The sequence below is a fragment of the Armigeres subalbatus genome, chromosome 2 (assembly GCF_024139115.2).
Source record: "Armigeres subalbatus isolate Guangzhou_Male chromosome 2, GZ_Asu_2, whole genome shotgun sequence".
Lineage (NCBI taxonomy): Eukaryota > Metazoa > Arthropoda > Insecta > Diptera > Culicidae > Armigeres > Armigeres subalbatus.
In genome coordinates, this window is record NC_085140.1 from 4,043,535 (window position 1) to 4,064,374 (window position 20,840).

The 20,840-nt window shown below is 41.2% G+C and overlaps 1 protein-coding gene and 1 long non-coding RNA gene across 2 annotated transcripts in view; both read left to right on the forward strand.

Annotated features, from left to right (window-relative positions):
- Positions 1 to 20,840, forward strand: part of LOC134213950 (uncharacterized) — a 555,234-nt gene that overhangs the window by 12,500 nt on the left and 521,894 nt on the right. The gene's annotated exons all lie outside the window — the stretch shown is intronic.
- On the forward strand, positions 13,054 to 13,907 carry LOC134213946 (uncharacterized). The gene is made up of 2 exons (XM_062693399.1): positions 13,054 to 13,214; positions 13,276 to 13,907. The coding sequence occupies exons 1-2, from the start codon at positions 13,139 to 13,141 to the stop codon at positions 13,713 to 13,715; spliced, it is 516 nt and encodes a 171-aa protein (XP_062549383.1). The 5' UTR covers positions 13,054 to 13,138; the 3' UTR covers positions 13,716 to 13,907.

Genomic DNA, 20,840 nt, shown 5'->3' on the forward strand with positions numbered 1-20,840 from the left:
TCTCACGGTACGCTACCTACCTATATAGGGGAGAACGGTCCAAAATGCACCCCTGGGGCAAAATGGCCTCACTTATAAAATCACTCATATAATCTGTTGTAGTATATTTGTGAACGAATATTAGCATTACAATTCATAATTAGTTATCCATCATTGAGCTCCATTGAAACAATAGCAAAATACCTTCATATTCACTCAAATTTAACGATTTGCTATTCTTCCACCACATCCGTAAGATTGTAGTTTAATCCATTAAGAAAAAACAAACAACCATGCGTTCACCATCATTTTACATGCAATTGAGTCATTTTAGACCACCATTCGGGTGTTTTGCCCCAGGCCTATTTTTAAAACATTTTTCATGAAAACTTTATTTTTTTGAATAGGAGATCATTGTGAAATGTAGCTGGGTTTGTAAATTTTGCACCTATACGTTGAAATGATTGGGTATTCTTGTTTTTATGTGCAAAAAACATCGAAAAAGCTTAAGGGGTGCATTTTGGACCGTTCTCCCCTACGGACATGATAAGTGAGAGATTTCTCATTCTCCTTAGGATTCAAACCCTGGTTGCACCTTTTTACATGCTCCTGGAGCGCAATAAGAATGATCGTTGTTTCGAAATATGAACGTAAAAAGGGAATAAATAGAGGTTTTACAGCAGCGGTTTTCAACCTTTTTATTGAGAGGTACCACTTAAGACTTGGGCATTGTTTGTAGTTACCCCTAGATATAGATTCTTCGCTGTATTTCCAATCATTCTCAAACGTAAACTCGGGAATAACATACCCAATCTTTTCTGAACCAAAGAACCAAAATTGAACACTTCATTTTAATCCTCTAATTTTAATCAGAATATCAAATCTGGACTCGAGACCATCAGTAGCTCAGTGGTTACTCCCACCGTGAATACAAATCAGGCCATCAGCCAGGATTCGAGTCCCAATCCGGTCGTTGAGACTTTTTCCGAAATGCAATTAAAAACCTGAAACTGTTTTGAACTCTTCAATATTCCAGAAAAAGAAACCAAAGTTATCCATTCTCAATTTGAATTATAAAGTTCCACTGAAATAACGATTTTTATTTTATTTTGTACCTTATATATATTTCTTTATTAGAGAGGATTCAGCCCTTGGCTGGTTTGGTCATATTTTGTACCTTGTGTATCTTGTTGAATAGTGCCCGTGGGACGACTGAATTCCGAACTGATCGGCTTGGCTGATGCGTCTCGAATTCGATCCAGGATTTATCCTCGGCCTCAAGTTTGTCTGCATTCGGTCCGGGCGATCTAATATGCGGAAATGAGAGAGGCAAGTTGGAAGCTTTCCGGTGTGAGATGACCCTTTGCTTTTTTCAGGGCACGCCTTCTTCGTGGCATCGCTCCATCAATAGAGTCATTCACCACCGCACTAACGAAACGTCGATTGCTGATTCCCACATTCCTCTCCGGAATATGAACGAGCCATCGTTCAAAGCTGTGAAGTCAGCCTCGGTAGCTGCGCTGAACAGGACGTTTCCTTATGCACTGTTGGTACGACTCACCCAGGATTTGTGGTGTCCGTTTGCATCGCCAAGAATTAACGTTTAGTTTTTAAAGAATCCGTTAGTGTTACACTGGATGGCTAAGTTGGTGCTTCAGTGGTTTGGACGAAGGGACTGCGAGCAGACGCTGAAGAGTGATGAGATGCTGTTTAAGGTGGGGGATGCTATAACCCACAACTGTAGGAGATGAGGGAGGCGACGGGACAGAAAAAAGATTCAAGACAGAAACCGCGTTGGAACTATGAGTTCTCTCCCCCCAGAGCCCCATCAGAAGCAGGTCCTACCGCACCATGAGCAGAGGCTACGGATCCTCGGAAGAACGGATGTCTTGATGGTCCGGGGAGAATCTCGGTGTGTCCGCTGTACCGAAGATTGTGGAGGTTATCATAGAGAATTGAGGAGGTAGACGCTAGTGGGGCGAAAGAATCCCTTTGTTAAACCCGAGGTGCGATCTTGTGCAGGGGCGTCTCGTGGACTTTTGCTACACCTGTTCTACCACGCTGATAAAAACAAATATTCATCAAGCTGAGTGGTTTCGAATGAAAGTTGGGCATTTAATCTAATATTACAACCTTTTCTTGTACAACTTAACCAAATATTAGGAAAAAACCCAGATTAATCCACCTAGCGGTGATGGTGCCTTTCTCGTTCGTTCAAAAGGTTTTTTTTTTTTTTTTTTACAAGGGAGAATGCATTTACACACTAACCCAGTACACGTGCATTGTAGTTGCCAAACTACCACACGGAAGTGTACTGGAGTGTCGGACTCGACCATACCGGTAATACCGACTAAACTCCCTTGGGCTCCACCATCGTTTCCCCCAGGAACTACCTCGCAGTACTACTTCTGGGGGGACGGCAGTACTAAGCGTACTCACTCATTATCGCTCACACAGGGACACTCCCCATGCACCACATGTGCACAACTGTAGGTGTGTGGGTACAACCCACTGCTACCCTGCCGCCGAAGCAGCTTCTCCAAAGACCATTCGCTCCATGTGACCCTTTTTCGGGTGCTCACTCTAACACTCCACTGCAATGCCTCGAGGTGTCGATGGGATACCTCGACTCCTGCCTCAGCATGTGCAGTCCATACTCAGACTTCTGCTGCGCTTTGAGGTGACAATAGCGGCGGAGACACGCTATGACACTCCTGCCTCAGCACAACCAGATCACTCACTCCTGCCGAAGCAGCTCACGCGCTACCCTACCGAAGTAGGTACACTCCACAACTTATTCTAACACTCCACTGCCATGCCTCGAGGTGTCGATAGCGGTATGTGGGGACTAATCAACGATACTACGCTACGACACTCTTACCTTAGCATGTGCAGTCCATACTCAGACTTCTGCTGCGCTTCGAGGTGGCCATAGCGGCGGCGACTCGCTATGACACTCCTGCCTCAGCACAAACAGATCACTCACTCCCTGCCGAAGCAGCTCACGCACTACCCTACCGAAGTAGGGACACTCCACATGCCAGTTGGCACTCCCTCCCTGGGCTTGTGCTTTTGAAGCGGCACACAGTCGCTTTGATAGAGTCCGCTTACGGGCACTTGTGGTTTTTTGGGAGGGATTTTAGCAGAGCCCACTGCTAAATCCCACCACGCCCTAGGCAGTTCTCCCTGACTCGCAGACAGCTGGGGAGGGGTCGTCAAGCCCTTGGACATCATGCTGTTCCTGCTGTCCCTGCTGCCCCCTCGTTCAAAAGGTTTGGAAAAATCTAAAATAACACCAATATGTGGATTGGTATTATTTTTCATATTTGTTTATATGCATAAAAATAAAATCTCGCCAAACGCACTTTGTTGCAAACAAATCGGATGAGCATAAGAGCGAAAAATGGCATTTTATTTTGTAGTTTTAAAATTAGTATTTTCGCCATAACTTTCGACCCAATTGTACGATCCGGCCAAATTTCTATAGGAAACAATGGGACAAGATTCTGCGTCGAATGCAATCTGATGCGAGAGACCTGAGAAGCACACATATTGCACATCAATCACAGTAACTTATATATGACCGGATTCAGTCACAATATGGTTACTGCAACCAGATTTGTTGAACTTGTGTTGCTTGGGGAATAGATGAGGTCTAAGTGCTAAAAAAGTGAGCTAGACTTTTTTGAACTCTTTTTCACAATAAATAGTAATTTTACCATAACTTCTAAGCCCATAGTCCGATCTGGCCAATTTTCAATAAGAATCAATGAGACATTCTGCGTCGAATGCAATTTAATGCGAGCAAATCGGTTGAGGAAAAGTACCTGAAAAATGAGTGACATTTTTAGCGACTTTTCCATAAAAAAAAATGGTAAAATTTTCGATCCCATAGTCCGATATGGCCAATTTTCAATAGGATAAAACGGGACAGGGTTCTACGTCGAATGCAACTAGTTGTGAGCAAATCGGTTGAGGATAAGTGCCCGAAAAATGAGTGACATTTCTTACGCGATTTTTTCGTATGAATTTGTATTTTGGCCATAACTTTCGATCCCATAGTACAATCTTGCCAATTTTAAATAAGAAACAATGGGACAGGATTCTGCGTCGAATGCAACTTGTTGCGAGTAAATCGGTTGAGGATAAGTGCCCAAAAAATGAGTGTCATTTTTTTTCGCGATTTTTTTGTATGAATTTGTATTTTGGCCATAACTTTCGATCCCATAGTCCGATCTGACCAATTTCAAATAGGAAACAATGGGACAGGATTCTGCGTCGAATGCAACTTGTTGCGAGCAAATCGGTTGAGGATAAGTGCCCGAAAAATGAGTGACATTTTTTACGCGATTTTTTCGTATGAATTTGTATTTTGGCCATAACTTTCGATCCCATGGTCCGATCTGACCAATTTCAAATAGGAAACAATGGGACAGGATTCTGCGTCGAATGCAACTTGTTGCGAGCAAATCGGTTGAGGATAAGTGCCTAAAAAATGAGTGACATTTTTTACGCGATTTTTTCGTATGAATTTGTATTTTGGCCATAACTTTCGATCCCATAGTCCGATCTGACCAATTTCAAATAGGAAACAATGGGACAGGATTTTGCGTCGAATGCAACTTGTTGCGAGCAAATCGGTTGAGGATAAGTGCCCGAAAAATGAGTGACATTTTACACGATTTTTTTGTATGAATTTGTATTTTGGCCATAACTTTCGATCCCATAGTCCGATCTGGCCAATTTCAAATAGGAAACAATGGGACAGGATTCTGCGTTGAATGCAACTTGTTGCGAGCAAATCGGTTGAGGATAAGTGCCCGAAAAATGAGTGACATTTTTTGAGTAGTTTTGCGCACACACACACACACACACACACACACACACACACACACACACACACACACACACACACACACACACACACACACACACACACACACACACACACACACACACACACACACACACACACACACACACACACACACACACACACACACAGACATCACCTCAATTCGTCGAACTGAGTCGATTGGTATATAACACTATGAGTCTCCGGGCCTTCTATAAAAAGTTTGTTTTTGGAGCGATCATATAGCCTTTACCGTATACTTAGTATACGAGAAAGGCAAAAAACAATTTAAATAGAAAAGATTTACAAAACAATAAATGACTTATTTTTCTCTTTTGTTACAAAAATGTTTTAAATTTAGATGCACTTAAAATTTTAGACTCGGAAATCGTCTAAAATGTAACTTGGTAACAGTTGGGCAATAACTGGATATTGCTCAGAATAGAGATCTTTCATATCGGCTCATTCCACCATTCAGGGTACACGGGTCCCATCGCCGCTAATATTTAAACTCTCACATATTTTGTTGCTATGAAAGAAATGTTATTAACCACTATTAGTATAATAATTATAGTATATAATTAGTATATAATTATACAATTATTGTTTGATGCGACCCCAGATTGTGACGACCAATGAGTCACATTTAGAAGCTGAAATGTGTTCCAGTTATTTAATTTTTCAAATTTAGTTAAAACTATACCTTTTTCTCTATGTTGATTGATTTTGAGTATTCGTAAAAAAGCATCACTTAATGTCTCTTTTGAAAACGCAAATATTAATTTACCTAATATTGTTCTTGATGCATTGTATATTCATCACGAGAAAAAAGAAAAACAAACTGTTTCCAATCATCGGCGCGAAAGCGTGCGCGGTGCGCCTTTCGGCAAAGCTCAGCCCGACACTACGATCGAGTCTAACCGAAGGTGCGTCGCGTCGTTGATTGTTCTCGCAGCGCGTCGAACGGGTTTGACTCTTGCGCGCATAGCAGAACTTGAATCTAAACGTGCTTGCTTCGCATGCGAAAGAGGATGATGTGAGAAAACGGAGAAAGCTGGCAACGCTCACGCTGGTTCTCTGCGCGCGGAGAACGAGTGAGCATACCAAGGAGGAAATTACTTCAAATCATTTGTCATGGCGCAAAACTTTAAACTTCTGGTAGCGCTGCGGTTGGTTCTTCATTATAGATCGTACGACTGGCAAAAGCTTTCTATGTGATGGGGTGTGGTTTCTCAGAGTTTCTATTTAGCTGCAATTTGACTGTACGCCAAGCATGTGGCGTTAACTTGATCTGCCTACGAAATATTTTGTTTCTTTAGATGTTTAGATGTTAAAATCATTGAAAATATTACGTGAAGCTTTGCTTAAAAAATTTACTGAGTAAATTATTTATATTTTATAATTAATTGCCAAGATATTAATTTCTTACTTCTGACCTAAATATGGTTACCTGTTCCATGAACAGGTAGAACGTATGGACGAGTCGCCCCTCTTGTGTTGGAGCAGAGATCGCAGCGCATTTCTTTTGTTGGTTTTATGTGTTCTATGTCGAAGAGGATAGTTAGGAAGTCTTATTACTTACTTGAGGACAAGGGTGTCATGCCGATCCTTATCCTAATCCTACACAGTATATAAACAGCATATTATGATGTAACAAAAAGGCTCCGTTCGATTTCACTCATTTTTCCATCACTTTTTAAAATTACATTTGGTTGGTTGTCGTTACTATGGAGCTTGTATTCAATAGTACGGCTATTGAACACAAATATATGAGTTCAAATATTTCCAAAGCGTGTAATTTTCAGAATTTTTAACTGTAAAACGCTATTTTGCATATTTTTTAATCAAAACTTTTAAGTAAAGGGTCTTGTCCATAATGCCATCTATGAAAAACATGTTTCTAACTCCAGATGCCGCTAACGAACCCCGTATAACACCACTTTTTTTCTGTCACTGTATAGGGCACTGCACGGAAATATCCTTTTCTCTTTCGTTCTTCATGCATTTTGACGTTTACTGGCTTTGTTTTTTTCTAATTTCTTTGCAGCGAGAAAAAAAACAAAGTATTCCGTGCAGTGGCATCAGTGAATGACAAAATCATCAAATGCATAGACTACTATGATCTATCGCGGAAATTTAAAAAAAATACCAATATACAGAAATAATTTGAACCTGCTTCAGAAAACAGTTTTCGTATTTTTAACTTTGAACTGCCTAATAACACATGCGCATGTCCAATATATTTGATCGAATGATATTGTCAGAGTGTTATTATTTACTAACAAAGAATTTTGATTTTTTTTTATTGATTCAAGTTCTTCAATTTATAAATAGATTTTATACACAACAGGGAAGATCCATTAATTACTTTTACTTACTTATGGATCCGGTAAACCTCCGGTGGTGCATAGGGCCGACTTGAAAGATCTCCATCCTGAGCGTTGCCCGGCTATCGCTTTAACCTGTTGCCAGGTTAGATCTCGGTCGACTCCTTTTATTTCTTTATTGAGGCTTCGCCGCCATGAGCCTCTGGGTCTGCCTCTGCTGCTATGCCCCGCTGGGTTCCAGTCTAATGCTTATTTACATGAAGACCAGAATGTATCTGTATCGCAAACTAGTGTAAATGAAGCCAGGCGAGATATTCAGCAAACGAATAAGGTCACTGGGATGAATTGTACTAAGAGCGATGCTAGTACTCTGGCCAGTGAAATATTTACTGAACAGAAAGTAGAATGGGCGATTGATTCTTTTGCACCCTTCAAGGCGCCAGGAAGGGACGGAATTTTTCCTGTACTACTACAGAAGGGAAAAGAAATCTTAGCACCCATTCTGACTAAGATGTTCCGATCAAGCTTAATATTAGGCTATATATCGACTGCATGGAGGGAAGTGCGTGTCACATTTATCCCAAAAGCTAATAAGAAGGATAAATCATCCCCAAAATCCTTCAGACCAATTAGCTTATCGTCCATCATATTAAAAATAATGGAAAAACTAATAGATGAGCATATAAAATCATCCTATTTAACGAAAACTCCTCTAAGCAGAAATCAGTTCGCGTATCAGGAGGGAAAATCTTCAGTAACAGCGCTTCACAAGCTAGTTACAAAGTTGGAAAGATCTTTTGAAGCAAAAGAAATCTCACTTGCAGCGTTCCTTGACATTGAAGGAGCATTCGATAACACATCTCACAGTTCAATGAAGGATGCTGTTGAAACGAGGTTTCGATGTATGCATTGTTGATTGGATTGGCGAGATGTTATCAAAAAGAGAAATATCAGCCAACCTTGGAAGCTCATCAATTAGTGTAAGAGCAGTAAAAGGGTGTCCCCAAGGAGGCGTACTATCACCTCTATTGTGGTCTTTAATCGTTGATGATCTTCTGAAACAACTGGAGGCTCGTGGCTTCGTGGATGATATAGTTATATTGGTGAGAGGTAAATATGACTGTGTTATTTCTAACCGAATGCAAATTGCCCTAAATTTCACCACACTATGGTGTGATAAAGAAGGATTAAACATAAATCCCTCAAAGGCCACATTGGTGGCGTTTACAAGGAGAAGAAATTATTCTTTTCCTACTTTAAAATTGAAAGGAGCAGATTTGAAACCTTCAAACTCAGTCAAGCATCTTGGAGTTAGACTTGACAGTAAGCTGAATTGGGACTTACATCTTGAGAAAGCATTGAGTAAGACTACAAATGCTTTATGGATAAGTAAGGCGACATTCGGTAAAATGTGGAGACTGAAGCCAAAAATGATTCAATGGATTTATACGGCGATTGTGAAACCCAGAATCTCATATGCCGCATTAATATGGTAGCCAAAACCAGAAGAAAGGGTGGTTCAGAAAAAGTGCAATGGGAAGCACGCCGGATAAAGCGCTAGACGCTTTGCCCCACGTGCTACCATTGGATCAATATATTCAGTTAGAAGCAGAGAAGAGTGCTTTGAAAATCAAAAGAGATTTAAACCTCTGCGAAGGTTTAAGAGATTTAAACCTCTGAAAGGACATCTTAGTATTCTAAACAAAATAAATATCAACTCACTTATCACAAACAATGATGACTGGATGAGGAGAAGATACAACTTTTGTCGTTGTTTTAATGTAATTAATCTTGAGCGAAATACATGGGCAAACGGTGGACCAAATCTTCGCTCAGGATCAATTGTATTTTACACCGATGGTTCAAAGCTGAACAATCAAGTTGGGGCAAGCGTGACTGGCCCAGGGATAAATAGTTCGATTCCCATGGGCAAATGGCCAACTGTTTTCCAAGCTGAAGTTCAGGCTATTCTTGAATGCTCTAAATTATGCTTACACAGAAATTATAAGCATTCAAATATTTGCATAATGTCTGACAGTCAAGCAGCATTGAATGCTTTGAAATCAGCAATATGTAGATATAAACTCGTTTGGGAATGTGTTCAGTCACTCCAAACCTTGGGTAGTCGTAACAAAGTGAACCTGTATTGGGTTCCTGGTCATTGTGGCATTGAAGGCAATGAACAAGCTGATATGCTGGCCAGACTTGGTTCATCTCGACAATTCATAGGTCCCGAACCATTTTGTGGTGTATCTGCGTGTTCTCTTCGGATGGAACTCGAATCTTGGGAACATTCTAAAATAGAGGACATTTGGAAAAACACATTGATTGCGAGGCAGTCTAAACGTTTCATCACACCAAACGTATCTATCACTCGCAAAATTTTAGATCTTTAAAAAAAAAGATCTTAACACATACACAGGCCTTATAACAGGCCATTTCCGGAGCCGATATCACTTGAAGCTGTTAGGAAAACTTCAAGATGATGTATGTCGTTTCTGCGGCATACATGTAGAAGACTCGAAACATCTGTTATGCCATTGTCCGGCAATTTTTAGAAAGAGATTACAGTTCTTCAACAAGGGGCTGATAGAACCCTCAAAAGTTTGGAGAACAAGTCCCAATACGGTAGTACGATGCATCAGGACCATAATACCGCATTGGGATAACGCTGGTAGTCAAGGCAATGCAACTGCTCTAAATAGTAATGATGCGTCAACCTGACAAAGCTAGATCAAATGGGGCATATATCACAATAGATCTAACAAATGGTCGCAGTGATTAAAATACCCGACAAGGAAAAAAAATGCTTGTTTACAGATTTCGTTTCCGCCCCTACGTAGAGTGTGGCCGACCCAGCCCCACTTCCGATCCCGAATTTCTGTTGTTATCGGCCTCTGGTGACAACGACGAGGGAGCTCGTTGTTTGAGATCCAATTGTGAGGCCGCCAGGCCCGAATTATATACCGTAGGCATCTGTTGATGAACACCTCCAACCGTTGAGTGTTCTCCATTGATACACACCATGTTTCGCTAGCGTATAACAGCACAGATTTCACGTTAGAGTTGAAAATTCGTATTTTGGTGCGTTCACTTATCTGCCTGTTTTTCCAGATATTTCTTAAACTCGCAAAGGCAGCCCTTGCTTCCTTGATCCGTGCGCCTATGTCGATCTTGGTACCGCCGTCTGACGCCATTTGGCTACCAAGATATTGGAAGATATTATCACCGTGTTTACATCCAACGATTTGGTTTTGTTGACGTTGATGACTAAACCTGCCGAGGAGGAGCGCTCGGCAAGGTCGTTGAGCTTACTCTGCATATCAGAGCGCCGTTGCGCGAGGAGTGCAACGTCATCAGCCAATTCGAAGTCGTTTAGGTGCTCCATGGTTATAGGTTGCCATAACAGCCCGCGGTTTGGTTCACGGTCAATCGCATTTATCAGAATCTCGTCGATTACGATGAGGAACAGTAACGGTGATAGAATACATCCTTGCCTCACACCAGCTACGACCCGGATAGGGTCGGACAAGACCCCATTGTGCAGCACTCTACACGAGAAGGCCTCGTACTGTGCCTTGATGAGGCCGATGATTTTCTCAGGAACTCCTTTGCGTCTCAGGGCGCCCCACATATTCTCGTGATTGAGACGATCGACAGCCTTTTCGTAGTCAATGAATACCAAGTAAAGGGACTCTTGGAATTCGTTGACCTGCTCCAGAATGATGCGGAGCGTGACAATATGGTTCACACAGGATCTTCCGGCACGGAATCCGGCTTGCTGCCGCCGGAGAGTCGCATCGATCTTCTCCTGAATTCGGGCTAGGATAATTTTGCACAGAACTTTGAGAACGGTACACAGCAACATAATGCCTCGCCAGTTATCGCATACAGTCAGGTCACCCTTTTTGGGCACCTTCACTAAAATACCTTGTATCCAGTCGACCGGGAAAGTGGCAGTGTCCCAGATATTACGAAATAAACGATGCAGTAGTTGAGCGGATGTCATGGGGTCAGCTTTGAGCATCTCGGCTGATATGCGGTCGACCCATGGGGCTTTATTCGATTTCATGCTTTGGATGGCTGTTTGAATCTTTAGCAGTGATGGAGCTTCGGTATTGACGCGTGTTATACGTCGGATCCTAGGCAGATCATGCCGAGGTGGCGATGGCCTGGCTGGCACTTGAAAAAGTTGTTCGAAGTGCTCGAACCAGCGTTTCAGCTGGTCAGTTTGGTCGGTCAATAACTGATCATTCGTGTCTTTCACAAGCATCGTTGCATTCATCTTCGCCCCGCTTAATCGTCGTGAGATATCGTAGAGGAGGCGAATGTCCCCGGTTTCCGGCGTTCTGTGTTCTCCAAAGTTTGGCCAACGACTTCACTCAGTCCCAGGATCTCAAGCTTCATGCGGACAGTCGGGTCAAATTTGTTTAAAGTCCCACCCAACACCAGGACTAGGCTACACTTTTTCTTCTTGAAACCCCAACTAGAGAAGAACGTATAGCATTTAGATCAGTTGAATTTGCATTACAGGTGTATATAAAAAAGTTAGTCTTTCCGTCGAGAAGAGGTTGCAACTATGTTGCGATGACCAGAAAACCCTGAAAAAGTGAAAACATTATCTTGGTTAATACAAATTCCCATTAATACAACGTGTCAGAAGATAAGAATTACTGTGGTGTTCGTTAAATGTTGGGGCTCATTCAAAAAACTAATCAGAATCAAACACCGATTGAGTAAGGCAAAAAACATGTTCTACAATTAAAAACAATGGCTCTACATTTCTTGATGCTTTTCGAAGCACCACCCTTTGAATATAAAATACCTCTATTAATCCTCTTTCTCGAAATTACGTCATTGGTTATTTTCGGTGATAATTATTTCTACTCAAAGCGAAAGGGAGTAGATGAAAGTAATGAAGATACAAATCAGATGGACACCGCAAGCGAGCGGCAAGTGTGAAATGAATAGAAACTGCGATTTTAACAATGCTTTTCTCACATATGGCCCTCTGCTAATTTTCAGTTTCTATTTATTTCACACTTGCCGCTTGATTGCTAATCTGTCAATCTAATCTGTATCTTCATTACTTTCATCTACTCCTTTTCGCTTTGAGTAGAAATAATTATCACCGAAAAAAGTAAAAAAAGTAATTTCGTTAAAGTCACGAGGTGATAAAAAACGATCCCACTTAAACATGAGGAAGTAGCCAAGATAATGAACTATACATAACCAAAAACTTGAAAAAGTTCGGAATAATAAAAAAGAAAACTAAGTGTGCTTATAATTTCTGGAATAGTCTGTATATAGAGTCAAAAAGATTTTAAATCATCCCTGTATGTATCCTCAACACGACGTTTGAAATAATTTCTGTGACATCAAATGGAGGAATTCGTGAAACGATTTCCCTAAAAGTTACTTGAGAAAAAACGTGTTTTCTAATCAAGTTTATTTTGAATGTATTTCAAAGGTATTAACTCTTTTGCTAGTTCATAATGTAACTTTGGCACATGACGGCTAGATACTAAGAGGTAGAAAGTTGCACAACAGAGAAGAAGAAGTTTGAAAGCAAAGACGGTTTTTAGATGCACCTCCTTCCAATTTCTATTTGGCGGATATGGGGAGTATCTATTTACTATGCCGGTACCAGGCACATGTCACCCAGTCTCTAATGGTCAGGTTTCTACCTGCTTTCTAAATTCCCAGAACGAGTATTAAAGTATGTTTCGCAAATAACCATTATTTCATCGAGCGAAAAACTATTAAAATCCGGTTCGCCACCCTCATTACTGCTTTTGCCTTCCATTAGTTTTTCAAACCTCAATTAGCTTTTGCAGTAAAGGCTGCATGAGCCCGCTCATTTTGAAACGGGTACAAATTCGATGCAAATCGGAGGGAAGTCATCAGTTGATTCTGAATTTGCAACGAAGAAAGACGTACTAGTTGTGATAGTTCAATTTAGCAGCAAATTTACAAAATGTGGACTAAACTGTTAACTGTTGCATGTGTTACTGTGATGGTGTCCGGTGCCAGTATTCATCACCATCATCCAGGTAAACATTATTAACCAGTAGCTTTAAATGGAATTTAAACTCACTGTTTCGTTAAATTTAGAACCCACCCATAAGTCCCACGTGGGAAAGCATAAACGTCACGCCAATTGGCATCACGAACCGCCAGCGTATCCAATCGTCGAATACGATTATGTTCCGGAACCAGTCGACTGCCCTGAACCCGAACCTGTCTACTATCATGAACCAGAGCCAGTCTACTACGCGCCGCCGGAGCCAGTCTACTACGCACCACCGGAGCCAGTTTACTATCCCAAATACGAACCAGTGTTCTACTCAAAGTACGAACCCGTCTACGAAGTTACGACGCCGCCATGCAGCACGACGACAACAACACCGCCACCAACGACTACAACTACGACCACAACAACCACTACGCCCAAACCCAAAAAGCTGAAAAAACCTCTCAAGGAAGCACTGCTGAACAAACTTGTGGGAACAACAACCACGACAACGACCACTCGGCGTCCATACGTGTATTAAAATTATGGTAGAACACGGACTCAGCGGTTTGCATCGTGAAATCATGCTATATTAGCATTCAAATACTTCGCAAATCAAACTGAACTCTCAAAATGAGGCTATAGGAATAGTTATTTATTATACATAATTAGATTTATCGATAATGAATAAAATAGATCTTTCGATGTCACTCACATTAAACTGAAAAACAAATATTTTAATATTCATTTTACCTCATTCGGTTTATACTGAATATTTATGCAATGTGAACTGGTTTTAACATAAATCAGTTTGTAACGGAACTATGCCTACTAATAAAGTTGATGTATGCATTCTACATACTTCTAATAACCACTGACATCTAAAAAAAAATTTTTACAAGCTTTGTGGAAATTTCATAATAATTTAACCAAACCATTTCCAACTCAGCATCTCTCAACAACTGCAAAATATTTCATCTTAAGTGTATTTGCGAATGAAAAAGGCAGTGGTTAAGAGGAAATAAGGATTGTGACAACTCGACCCCACCCAGTGCACTGGGTGGGTAGTGGGTGGCCATTTTCACCGATGCTCGGTGGCGTTCCACTCTAACCTGATTTGTGGTGCATCTCACGCTGTTTCAACATCTTCCACAATATAGGGTAGAGGCACCTCGTTCGAATCCGCATTCAGAATATAACACAAAATTACCATGGACCCAAAAACGAGGACTCATCCTCTGTCCCACCGAATGGACGTTTCGAAACGGCGCACCTATTGTGAGTCGTAACGAAATGAATTTCACGTACAAGTTCGGTCACCCACGACCCATTCGAGCAGCCGAGCTTCTCGGCTCCATCCATGCCGAATGCCAGTGCCAAGTGCCGTGGTTACGATTTGGTCTACCAATCTCAGCGGTCGGACATGGTGGTTCCAATCCAACCGGAAGAGGTATGCGCTCAGCAGATACACGATGCGGATATTTTATATTTTATAATGTATCGGGCATCGTTTGTGCATGTGTGTGCACGAGAACGGAGCAAATTTATACGCTTCCAGCAGGATGAGCTTCCTGGTTATAAAACCATGACGAACGAATGAATGGCCGAACGGGTGGACGGGCTCCACCGAAAGCATAATGTGTAATAACAAATCGAAAATACATTCACTTTCGTGACTTTCTTCCCGTTTGCCCAGAATTGCGAACCATCAGCAGGGCAGAACCCGCTGCTGGGGGAGATCGAAGTAGGCAGCAAGTTGTCAAAGAATGGATCTAACGTGGCAGGCGGTGCGCGGTGCCGGGTTTTTCAGCTTCGAAAAGAGTAGATACGGAACGGATTTGTCTGCATCGTACCGCCAAGTGTGAGTGATGGTGGAAAAGTGGAAAGATCTGGAAAATTTGCTTTATTTGCGATTTTATTCGAAAATTTATGGAAGCATCTTTTTATTTCTGTTGGTGCTCCAGCCAGAGTGAGCCCAGTCGGTAAACATTTTTGCCGATCGCTGATGATGTGGCCTTCTGTTGGAAGCTGCTTCCGCCACAGATTTTCGTTTTTTCTCCTCTCTCTCGCTCTTGGCTCGTTTTGAGTTACGTGATTCGAAAGTTCGTTAGATTGTGGACTCACGTTTCCGGGTGGGTTGTGATGGCATTGTTTTATACTTACTTGTTTTATATTCGAGAGCACGTGATTTACCCATGAAATTGGGCTTCTGGGTATCTTTTAAGAGCATTTTGGTCCTTATGGGACGTAGTGTCAAATATAATGATGTGGATAGCAGCTGAGTTTGTTTCATATATGAGGTGCCGACTGTTTTTAATTTCAGTAAGGTGCAGTGTTGTGGAAAGCCAACTGCATGTAATTAGGAAAGTTTTGATCACCGCGTGACTTTATCGGAATTAATTTATTGGCTTTTACAGTGATAATTATACTACTCAAAGCGAAAGGGAGTAGATGAAAGTAATAAAGATACAGATTCGATTGACACCGCAAGCGAGTGGCAAGCGTGAAATGAATAGAAACTGAAGATTAGCAGAGGGCTTTATGAGAGAACAATCATTGTTGAAATCGCTGTGCCTAACGTCCACCCAGGAACGACTTGGATAGTGACGTGGTGTACCAAGACATCGCGGTGATCAAAACTTTCCTAATTATAGAATCCAATTGACGAAAAATTGATGAAATGTAGTTCGAATAAGATTAAATTTGGGCGAAGTATGGGCTTGCGATAGTTATGCGTGAAGAGAATTAGCGCGCTCTTGTATGAATCTCTGAAAATATGCCACGAATCAATAGAACTGTTTACGCTTGCCAAACAACACATAGGCGGGTTGAAACCGCTGTAGAATAAACAGAATAAACAACGATTTCCACAATGCTTGTTCTCTCATATGATCCTCTTCAGTTTCTAATCATTTCACACTTGCCGCTCGCTTGCGGTGTCAATCGAATCTGTTTCTTCATTACTTTTATCTAGGGACACGGCAGGTATTTTCGTCTGTTCGTCATAGTCTCGAAAACCAATAAAAGAGACGCTTTTTTGTAAAACTGATACGTACCAAATCGTAGGCTTAGGAGAAACGTTCTGCTATAGTGGAGTTCTAGCAAATGTACGTTGCTTTCGTTGGTTTTAGCCCCTATGACGATGGACGGAAATACCTGCCGTGTCCCTACTCCATTTCGCTTTGAGTAGTATAATTATCACCAAAAAATCCAATAAATTAATTTCGATCTGCATATATTTGACTCGACTGAAGACGGCCTTTACTGTTGAGGTCGAAACACATTCCACTAAAAGCTTAAAATAATTTTCTTATCAAACGTATCTCTACCATGCGGCTCGCCACCGGACATTACTCAAAAAGCGATTCTCCTGCCCCCTATCCTCTTCTTGGGGGACATGAACGCTCATCCCATGCTGGAATCTCAGATCAGATCCCCGAGGTACCGCTCTGCTAGAAGTTTTTGAGACGGCAGACCTGGTGCCTACTAATAATGGCTCACTCACCTTTTTCAACGGTAATTCGGCAACCGCCGTCGATGTGTCCTCTGGCAGTCGGTCCCTTCTCCCAGATCTCAAGTGGGAAGTGTCTTCCGATTTATTCGGAAGCAACCACGCATCTCCTCCTAACATCTCCTCGAGGTCACGATGGCGTCACGATGCCGCTGAATGGGAGGCATACAACCACCTTCGACGCGCGCTAGAGCAAAACAAACTGACCTACCTGACTTCACCCAAACCATCTTTGATGCCACCGGTGCACCGCGGTGCTACAATCCCACAAACCAGTAGCCTGATCATCACTTGACTCTATTTTTCGTTAATTTCTAGACCTACTTTGCTCAGCTCTTCTTTTAAAATTTTATTACTCTTTCTGCGTCTTCTACCTTTTCCGCTATTATTAGTACATCGTCTTCAAAAACTGTGGGATCTTTACAATCTATGCAAATCTAAGCAGTCTTGTTATACTATTGCAATCAATGACGTTAGCACAATAAACCATATCAATTACGCTATACCTTTCACTATACCACAATGAATTATTGGCAGTGGCTGATTTTCTACCCGCCGCCGGCACATCCAGGCGCTATAGTATATGCACAAAATAGCCAGCAAGAGTTAACCGCCAGAAATTTGTATGGCGAAAGACATCTAACGCTGGTTTTCTCAAAATTAGGAACTTTTCATGAAAAACTATTTGGTACCGGTTATGTAGGAAGGTGTCCGCTACTACGCCTACCAAATATTTTTTCGATGAAGGTGCTTAATTTTGAGAAATCGAACCTTAGATGCCTTTCGCCATACTGATTTCAGAAAGTTAACTCCTAGTGTGCCGCTGTAATTACGCCCAAAGCAGGCGATTCATTGGCGACGAGCGAAATACCGAATATTCTGAAATTCAAACACAATAATGGCCTGGCCTTAGCCGTGCGGTAAGACGGTTTGTGTTACTTTATCTGAGTAATGTTGATAGGCTTCCGTTATTTTATCATTTTCCACAAAACAAGCTTTCTTTGTTTTCTGTAATCATCATTTCCCTCCTCAGCCGTGCGGTAAGACGCGCGGCTACAAAGCAAGACCATGCTTCGATTCCCGGTGCCGGTCTAGGCAATTTTCGTGTATGGGAAGGTCGGAAAAACCGAAAATTTCCACGTTTTGAAGAAACATCTAACATTTTGGCTAGGCAAAACGCCCTTGTGGCGCTAACCTACAATGTACTTGCGTCTCCACGCACTATCCATATCAGAATGCTGATTCGCCGACGCATGGTACTTTGTAGTAGTTGCCAGCTAAAAGGCGTTTTGCCTCATGAGTTTTCCGGCAACAGAATATCGCCACTTTTTTGAAATGTAAATATTATCAATATGATTGAGATTTTTGACAATTTTTGAATGACATCAACTAGCTATCTTGTTTAACTGTTGCATAATGTAAAAATACCCATGAATAGCGTTACAAATAAGACAATAAATCAGTGTTTGCTTAGCTAGGGCATTTTTCCCCCCCTTCCCCTATCTGTGAAAGTGCTAAATGAACACTAAGCTGCGAGGCGGCTCTGTGTGGGGATGTAATGCCAATTAGAAATCATCATTTCATGGTCTGTCTGAATTGTTATCCATCTTGCTCTTACAAATCTTATAGGAATGTTTGATTCCCATTTGTGGTCTATTTGTGAGCTACTGTTACCATTATTCCATGTGACTAATACGACTCCTCAAATCTCATTGATATTACTATCATGTTATGTAATTTCACAAAATTCAACATGAGCTCTCCATCCTCGTTAGTTTTCTGGTGAACTTTTTTTTTTCCCATTATTTCCGTTCGTGCTATATCTTGTCAACTTATTTATGAATAAAATCACCCATCACTATTGTTTTACTTTTCCAAGGGTTCCCGTTCATATATGTTCCTAACGTGGCATGCACTACCAAAAAAACACACAATTTTATTATCAAAAATCACGCAAAACACTTAAAAAATATATATTGAAATAAATTTTACGTATGGTCACGAATAAGCAATAATTTGATTTATGTGTGGATCCATATCGATTGTACTACGGTGGCGCTATAATAAAAATATATGACACATGTACACATATACTATATATAGTTATTTTTAGCAGTGTGTACATTTACCAACAACCAGGATTCTAATTCTTCTTCGCATTCCACTATGGTAGACATTTTATTCTTGTCAATGTCTCTAACATCCCTAATTATAGATTTGCCTTCCTTTCTTGTCAATATAGCTTGTCCTCTTATATTGTTTGAGTGGTGGGAAAGGGAGGGAGGGAAGGGAGGGAAAGGATCGTTTGACCGATTACCGTTCGGCCGAATGCCAGTTGTTTGGCCGAATATACCATTTGGTCGAACAGACCGTAAGACCGAAAGTCATTTGGCCGAAAGGGTCATTTGGACGAAAGGGTCAATAGGCCAAACGGGTCATTAGGCCGAAAGGGTCATTTGGACGAAAGGGTCATTTGGTCGAAAGGGTTATTAGGCCGGAAGAGTTATTAGGCGACATTTGGCCGTATGAGACATTTGGCCGAATAGGTCATTTGAAAAGTGAGAAATGAGGAGTGAGAAGTGAGACGTTTGGCCGAAATGATCATTAGGCCGAAAGGGTCGTTTGGCAGAAAGGGTTATTAGGCCAAACGGGTCATTAGGCCGAAAGGGTCATTTTACTGAAAAGGTCATTAGGCCGAAAGGGTCATTTTACTGAAAAGGTCATTTGGCCGAAAGGGTTGTTTGGCCGAAAGGGTCATGTGGCCGAATAGGACATTTGGCCGTATATGGCATTTGGACGAAAAGGTCATTTGAAAAGTGAGAAATGAGGAGTGAGAAGTGAGACGTCTCTCTTCTCACTCCTAATTTCTCACTTTTCAAATGACCTATTCGGCCAAATGTCTTATACGACCAAATGTCCTATTCGGCCACATGATCCTTTCGGCCAAACAACCCTAATGAAAATGGCCAAATGACCCTTTCAGCCAAATGACCTTTTCAGCAAAATGACCCTTTCGGCCTAGTAACTCTTCCGGCCAAATAACCCTTTCGACCAAACAAAGAGTGTAAATTTTTCATAAAAAAAACAGGAAATTGTCTATAAAGAAATCAAGATATGAGCAATAAGTAAATACAAAATTTTCATAAATAATGCTACATTTTGCCACAAAAAAAAGTGTAAATGTAATCAGGTATGAATCAGATTAGTATAACTTTGTCAAAGAGAGCCTATGGTCATTGGCCTTTTGAAGTTTTTAAGAGCGCTTCGTTCTTATTAAAGGCCGATTTCTACATCTGCGTTTAGGCTTCAAACCAGGTTTAAGTACATGGGTAAGCTTCGCTCAAGAGTTAAGAAGGCCCTAAGGAAAACAAAATGCAAGATTTTACTGCTGATTACGGGACGACAGAACGCGAAGTGGAAAAAATATGCCTGTTTGACCTGTGTGCAATCGATCGTGTTGATGCTGATCACGTCAGCTAGTGCGGGAGCACGCGGTTTCTTATAACAATTAGTGTCAAACTATTTTCCTATCCTAATCCTAAATTGACTATCAGGCCGTAACCGGCTCATACTGTCCATAGCACTCAATTGAATTCAACAAACATTCAACATGGTAAACTGCTGCCGTGAAAACTTTGCGATCGCATTTCTGAAATACAATCTGAAATATTTTGTTTTATGTCTTTATTATCGAGGCTTTCAGCCTACGGCTGGCTTGTCTCGAATCTGAAATACATATCTTTGTGCATTTTAGAAAGGTGCCCAGGATTCTTCTTGCGAGCAAATATGTGCTATTAGCAATTCTCTATCTGCGCCTAGCAGTTGTGGATAAATAAACGAGCATCCAACAAGATAAAAAAATTAAATTTATGCATTCATGCATTCATTCAAAACCAGAAATTGAGTTCGTTCATAAAACCACGCTGCAAGGACAATATTAAGTATGCTTCAGCATAACCACATAATTCTTAAGTGAAAAAAGTGTTTTAACAGAATTTGAATCCGAATACAAAACAATCCCACAATTCCTATATTTTTATATACTTACTTAAAACTGAACTGATATAAAATGGATTAGATTCGCGAGCACACACTCCATAATGAATTCCTTTGAAAGCGGCACAGATGCTGGGGTATTGCCTCATTGCTAATGGT

Bases quoted from the DNA above. Each gene is read 5' to 3' on its own strand.
- LOC134213946 (XM_062693399.1), top strand. From the start codon at position 13,139: ATGTGGACTAAACTGTTAACTGTTGCATGTGTTACTGTGATGGTGTCC. The intron at 13,215-13,275 runs GTAAACATTATT...CGTTAAATTTAG, and splicing joins TATTCATCACCATCATCCAG to AACCCACCCATAAGTCCCAC.